Source organism: Argentina silus, assembly GCF_951799395.1.
Source record: "Argentina silus genome assembly, chromosome: 22".
NCBI lineage: Eukaryota > Metazoa > Chordata > Actinopteri > Argentiniformes > Argentinidae > Argentina > Argentina silus.
In genome coordinates this window covers 3,290,608-3,297,844 of record NC_139676.1, presented here as the reverse complement: position 1 = coordinate 3,297,844, position 7,237 = coordinate 3,290,608, and the positions used below count along the sequence as shown (strand labels likewise).

The window sequence follows — 7,237 nt, the reverse complement described above, 5'->3', positions numbered from 1 at the left end:
GGTGTGGAGGCACGGGATTTGACCGGCGTGTGTTTCGCTTAAATTGAGGCTCCAGAGTATCGCACAAAAGCAGTGTTCTTGACAATCTGAAACGGCTCAGCAGCCATTCATCCGTCACATCAAATAGATCTGTGCGATCTCTAAAAACGCGTTCTCTGCGTAAGGCCTGGATGGCCAAAGCATCTAAGAGCAATATGTAAGCCATTCAGAAGCTGAACACACAATAGCATCCAAGGGTTTTTATAGTCTTAATTGGGATTAATGGACCAATAGTATTTGGAGTTTAATAATCCAATCATTGTAATTGCTCTAAACATATGATAATCCAAATTTGATTATATGATATTCATGCGTTTTTTATGTTCCTCAAATTTAAAACGTATGTTTCCTTGCGTTGGACAAACAATTTGTGGATTATTATTATTATTATTATTATTAGCTGTCTATTTGATAAGCCTATTTCTGTGTTCAGATGTGAGCAGGTTGTGCTTTAATTAGCTCAATATGCATATTGTATTTTGCCCTGAGTGCTGTTATTTCAATAGGCAAGTGCCATGGACTGTCTGCACTTAACCATTGTGTATTTGTGTGTGGACTTCCAAAGAAAGAAACAGTCAGCTTTTAATGTCAAAATAAGGTTATAATAAGAATATAATCCATTATATTCAAAAATACATACATTCATTCATTCATTCATTTCCAGGTTTATCTATACATTCACGGTCTATAGAGAGAGCCTATAAAGCCAAAGAGAAGATCTGCAGATTCTCATTCCATAAAAAATAAACAGTAAAAAGTATGCCAGCTCAAAGACGGTGAACACAAAAAAAAACTGTGTGTTTCTGTGTGTGTTCACACATGCGTTTTCAGTCTGGACTGTATGTATGTGTGTGGGTGCATGTTTGTGTGCATGTGCTATAGCCTCCTGTGTGTGTGTGTGTGTGTGTGTGTGTGTGTGCGCGCGCGCACGCGGGTTATTGTTTAGCTGGATGAGATGGTCCTGCTCCTGAGACAGCCGCAGGTGAGGTACTTCATAGCCGTCATGCTAACGTGCATGAGGGAGCCCATGTTGAAGAGCATGTGGTAGAAGGCGTGCACGGACAGACCGCCCGTCTCGTCTGCGTACTTCAGGGCTACGATGGGCGTGTACAGAGGGTTGGTCAGGTTACGGAAACGCGGGCTACTCGCCTCAATCACCTTCTTAACGCACTGTAACGGGGGAAGGGGAGAGAAGGAGATAGAAAGAAAGGGGGGAGAAGGAGGCAGAGATGGGGGGGGGGGGGAGAGAAAGAGACATTTTAAAATTCGACACAGTTAAAAACAGATCATTTATCAAACTGGGTGAGAGGGAAAACAGCATTCAGAAAGAGAGAAAGTAGAAGAGAGTAGAAAGATACAGATATAGCTTCTGGAACAGCCTGCCAGAGAGCCTGAGGGGGGCAGATATTGGACATTTTTAAAATACATTTTAAAACATACCTTTTCAGCCTTGCTTTTATTTAGGGTGCTGTTAGTCTTTTAGTCATTCAGTTCTTTTTAGCTCATCCTTTTTAAAAAAAATGTTATTATTATAAAATGTGTTATTTTATTTACTCCCATGACTGTTAATACGTGTTATCCTCTCATGTTTTGTCTCGTTGTCTTTTAATTCACAACGAGACAAATTACGCATAGTCCGGTAAAGCGTATCGTGTTGCATCCGTGTATGAAATGTGCTCTATAAATAACGTTGGATTTGATTTGTAAATGACAGGAGTTGATCGATTGACTGACAGGCTGCCTAACAGACAGACATTCGATTGACTGACAGGCTGATCGATTGACAGACAGGCTGCCTAACAGGCTGCCTAACAGACAGACATTGACTAATCGATTGACTGACAGGCTGACAGGCTGCCTAACGGACAGACATTCAAAGTTGACTAACCCTGGCGATGTCGTCCGGAGTTTGTCCCAGCATCTCAAAGATGTCGACTGAGGAGGGCAGGTAGATGTTCTTAAAGTAGTTGACGGTGTCGGCGTCTGCGCCGGGGAACTCCTTCTGACTAACGTCCTGGATCATCTTCACCTCAAACTCTGTATGCACCGGTCCTGGTTCTATCATAGACATACTGGAGGGTGGAGAGACAGAGAGGGAGGGCAGGGGGAAGGATGGAGGCCGGGAGGGGTGGTGGGAAGTGAAAGAAGAGGAGGGAGAGGGGAGGGGGGAAGAAAGGAGGGAGGTAGGGATGGAGGAGGGAGGTAGGGATGGAGGGTGGAGGAAGGGTAGAGAGGGAAGGAGGGAGGGATGGAGGGAGGAGGAAGGGTAGAATGGAGAGAGAGAGGGGAGGGGGAAGGAGGGAGGGTGGAGGAAAGGAAGAGAGGTAAGGGGTAGGGGAGAGGAAGGGGGAAAGAGGGGGGGGGGGACATTAGGGTCGAGGGAAGGTTAGTTTTGTTGGTTTTGAACACAAGGCCCCGTGGGGGAAATAAACACAAGGCATGACGAGAGTTTGAGAGACTCACGTGACGTTGAACTTGAGCAGCTGCACAGCCAAAGACTCACAGAAGCCCTCTATGGCAAACTTAGAGGCGGCGTACACATCGTTAAACACCACACCTGGGACAGGGACACAAACACACACATTACAGTTTAGACTGTCCACCCTGTAACTATACTGTCTGTACACTTCCACACATTATACCTTTGTGGCTCAGTTGGTAGAGCATGGCGCTAACAACGCTAAAGTTGTTGGTTTGATTCCTGCTGGGACCATCTATACTGAAATGTATGCACTCTGAAATGGAAGTTGCTTTGGATAAAAGCGTCAACTAAATGGCATATATATATGTATATACCTGTGACATCTATAAAATCGCACGACACCTTTTGACAGGCACAGTAATAAACACGACACGTTACCCGATACCTTGAACACATATCTTAAGCATACACGCTAACCTAGGCATACACCTGACCGACAGACTTTTTAACATCACACTTCTATCCATATGCCCATCCATCCATTCTACTTTCATAGATCCATTCATCCAACCTTCACTCGTTCGTCCATCTATCCATCCACCCAGTTTGTATTCATTCATCCATTTTTCCATCCATCCAACCTCCATCCATCCATCCACCTACTCATTCACTCATCCATCCATCCATCCATCCATCCATCCATCCATCCATCCATCCATCCCTCCGTACTCTGTAAGCCCATGACACTGCTGACGACGATGATGTGTCCCCCTCTCCTCTTCTTCATGTCGGGCATCACCTCCTTGATCATCCTGATCACGCCAAAGAAGTTGGTCTCAAACACCTTCTTCATCTCATCTATACTGATGCTCTCCACTGGACCCACCAGACCTATTCCTGCATTGTTGACTATGTGGGGGGGGTGGGGGGGGAGAGTGGAGGTGCGCGGAGGGGAATGAGAGAGGGAGGGAAGTGGGGGGAGAGGGTAAGGGAAGAGAGAGGGGGAGATAGAGAGTGGTGGGTGAAAGAGAGGAGACAAGAGACAGTGTGGAGCAGGGGGAGGAGGGAGGAGGGGAGATGTATAGAAGGGGAGAGAAAAAAACAATAATGGAAGAGAAGAGAGGAATGTGATGTGTCACATCTGCTTAACATGACTTTTGGCAGAGTACATTCTATTCCACCATTCACCACAGGGTGGCAGTATATCCAAAGACATAGCTGTCAATGAGCCAAAAGAAAAAGTGTTTTTTTTCCTGGTGCATGTACAAGCTAATAATTAGCACTGGGCAGGAATGCATGTCTGCAATACACTGGAGTTGAGGATCCCAGATATACACATAAAGTGTAGTCAACTTTGTTCTAAGGGCAGAAAGAATCTGATTGGTTTAGGACAGAACACATACGATTGGTTTCTAAAAAGTCAGTGGGCTGAGTTTAACAGATGCACAACTTGTTGAACTGAGGTACATCATTTTAAAATCATAATTTCTGTTACAAAAGTGACAATATCTCTAAGATACAGCTGCGCTCCTGACTTGAAACAAAACGAAACTGTCGCAAGCTAGCAGTGACATGCTAAGCTAATCATCGCAAGCTAGCTAGCTAAGTGTTTAACAACCTCTTACCGCTGCTAGCTAGCTATTTTACTCAAGGTAGGAGAGCAGTTGTATCTGTTCGAGCGGCAAAAGTATGGACCTGTTATAACATTCTTTCATATGGTGTGAATATGGATATCAATGACCGAATTATTCATCATGCATCTATGCAGGTCTTATAGAGGGTTTATGAAGGCTTCATTAAGCCTTTAAGTGGCCATTTGTTTACAGTGGGACATAAGGTGTGTTTAAACGCTTACTGAGCACATCTATATGTCGGTCCTTGATGCCGTTGATACACTGTTTGACAGACTCATCAGTGCACACGTCCAGAACGGCCAGTGAGAGGGTCTTCCCGTACGTGTCCCCCGCAGCCTCCACCAGCTTGTCCTTACGCTTCAGGTCCCGCATGGTGGCTATGACTGTAGAGACAGAGAAAGAGGGAGAGGGGAAGAAAGGGGGAGAGAGAGAGGGAGAGATATAGGGAGAAAGAGAGAAGGAGAGAGGGAGGGAGACCAATATTAGTATCAAACACACATTTTAGAGATCTCACAATTAATATGTTACATAATTAGCAGAAAAATTGCTCAAAGAAACACGGAGTAGTTAGAAGAGAGGGGAGGAAGAATGAGAGTCAGTCTCTCTCTCTCTCACACACACACACACACACACACACACACACACACACACACACACATACACACTCGTCATGACGTCTGCCAGTAGCTACCAGAGTGGCGCCATCTTTCCTGTGGTCACTGTAGTAAGACCTTGTCATACAGTATCACCATCGACAGGGTCAAGCAGAGTTCACTGGCTCAAACTGGCTAGTGGATACGCACAGACATACAGTACACAAGTCACACACACCACAATCCACTCATTAAGTGTGAGTGTGTGTGTGTGTGTGTCAGTGTGTGTGTGTCTCCACGTAAGTGTGTGTAATAATACGGTGCAGCATGGAAGTTACAAGACATGCATGCTTGTGCCTGTTTGAGAACTGGAATGTTTATATGGTATTATTTGTGTGAATGGATGTGTGTGTGTGTGTGTTTTGGGGGGGGGGGCGGGGATTCTCCTTCCTGTATGATTGTGTGTGTGTATGTGTGTATGTGTGTATGTGTGTGTGTGTTTGGCGGGGGGGGGGGCGGGGGTTCTCCTTCCTGTATGATTGTGTGTGTGTATGTGTGTGTGTGTGGGGGGGGGGGGGTGGAATGTATATGTTCTGTGCTGTTAGAGTGCTGTGAGGAGAAGTGGGTGAGAGGTCAAGGAGAGGAGGATGGGGGGGGGGGGGGGATGAGAGGGGTGGTGGGGGTGCAATGCAAACATCCACCCTCCAGACAGGAAGGAGAGCGAGGGGGGGGGGTGAGGGGGGGGGGGGGGGGTAAGAGAGAGAGAGTAGAGAGAGTATGTGTGAGAGAGAGAGAGAGAGAGAGAGAGAGAGAAAGTGGAGGAGTATGACTTACAGGGAAGGAAGGATGGAACTGAGGGAGGGAAAGGAAGGTCAGTATACTGTATATCATATTTTTGGGGGAGGATACCATATTTTCATTATGTAACGTCTTCCATCATCACTCCAAATACCCTCTCTACATCAACAACACAACCCTGATTATACAGTACCAGTTCTCTGTTGCTGTGTCTGCTAAAGTACCATAAACATCCGCTAGCTAACGATCCCAAGGCCAAAGATTAGATTAGAATAGAATAGAACAGGATAGAATACAAACGTCATTACCAGTGAAAAGAGATTTTGTCTTGCAAACACTTACAAAGAAGCAAAAGAAATGCCTAGTACTTTTCCCATCCACATAACATGATGCTCAGTGGAGCTCTGCGTAACTGTGACCTAATACAACACCTGGATTGCCTCCCGCAATAGAAAGCCCTGTCTACACGAACGAGACCTATCTACCATCTACACTCACTGAACACTTTATTAGGAACACCTGTACACCTTCTCATGGTGGAGGTGGTGTAATGGTGTGGGGAATGTTTTCTTGGCACACTTTGGGCCTGTTAATACCAATCAATCATCGCTTGAACGCCACAGCCTATTTGAGTATTGTTGCTGACCATGTGCATGCCTTCATGGCCACAATTGACCCATCTTCTAATGGCTACTTCCAGCATGATAATGCACTGTGTCACAAAGCAAAAGTCATCTCAAACTGGTTTCATGAGCATGACAATGAGTTCAGTGTTCTTCAGTGGCCTTTCCAGTCACCGGATCTGAATCCAATAGAACACCTTTGGGATGTGGTAGAACGGGAGATTCACAGCTTGAAAGTGCACCTGAGAAATCGGCAGGAATTGCATGATGCAATCATGTCATCATGGACCAGAATCTCAAAGGAATGTTTCCAACATCTTGTGGAATCAATGCCACGAGGAATTGAGGCTGTTTTGAGAGCAAAGGGAGGCCCTACCCAGTATTAGTATAGTGTTCCTAATAAAGTGTTCAGTGAGTATATAGCACTCACTGCTGTCTCAGAACCATACTGGTGGCTCATGATGTAGCCAGCTAATCTCTAACGACTCTCAGGGCTATTCAATCAAAAGTGCAGTGCAGCATTCCCGTTGTAGCATAAACCCTAACCCAGCAAACCAGAGATCTCCAACCTTGGTCCTAAGAGAGCGATTCTGGTGTGCAAGCTTTCGTTCGAACCCAACACTAACACACCAGATTCAACAGACCAATCCATGAATCATCAAGCCATTTGTTTGTTAAATCAAGTGTGTCAGTGCTGGAGTGGAGCAAAAGTCTGCTCAGGACCAAGACCTGATGACCCCCTGCAATAAGGGACCACTCAAATCAATCAAGCCAGCATTTCAGTGTAGTATCAACGCAGTAGCATATACTGAAAAAAAGACACCTTTTTGTTGGCCCTGATGAAGGTCTCAAAGCCAAAACATTGATATAGTTAAGAAGGGAGCCAGTGTGTTTCGTCTACTTCTCCAAGCACCTGTGGTTGCGTTCAGGAAGGAGAAAACATTGCAAACGTTTCAATCAACCAACACACTGCTGAGGAACAGTTATTTTCTTCTCACCCAACTCCTCCAGGAATAGCCCAAGCCCCCCCCTCCCTTAGCTGTAGCACGGCCCGGGACAGGGACTTAAAGTGGGGCAGTAAGCGGCCTTGGTAGGGCCTGTTCTGGGGCTTTATCTATTGTCTTCTGG

The 7,237-nt window shown here is 45.7% G+C and overlaps 1 protein-coding gene across 1 annotated transcript in view; it reads right to left on the bottom strand.

The window, feature by feature from the left end:
• Nucleotides 1-741: 741 nt before the first annotated feature.
• Nucleotides 742-7,237, bottom strand: part of LOC310821381 (retinol dehydrogenase 8-like) — a 7,935-nt gene continuing 1,439 nt past the window's right edge. The window contains exons 2-6 of the mRNA XM_083693400.1: nucleotides 4,317-4,478; nucleotides 3,191-3,370; nucleotides 2,503-2,596; nucleotides 1,928-2,111; nucleotides 742-1,209 (exon numbers count right to left, since the gene is read on the bottom strand). Of these exons, the coding sequence (XP_083549526.1) occupies nucleotides 982-1,209; nucleotides 1,928-2,111; nucleotides 2,503-2,596; nucleotides 3,191-3,370; nucleotides 4,317-4,478 (848 nt within the window). The 3' untranslated portion in view covers nucleotides 742-981. The remainder of the gene's footprint in view (nucleotides 1,210-1,927; nucleotides 2,112-2,502; nucleotides 2,597-3,190; nucleotides 3,371-4,316; nucleotides 4,479-7,237) is intronic.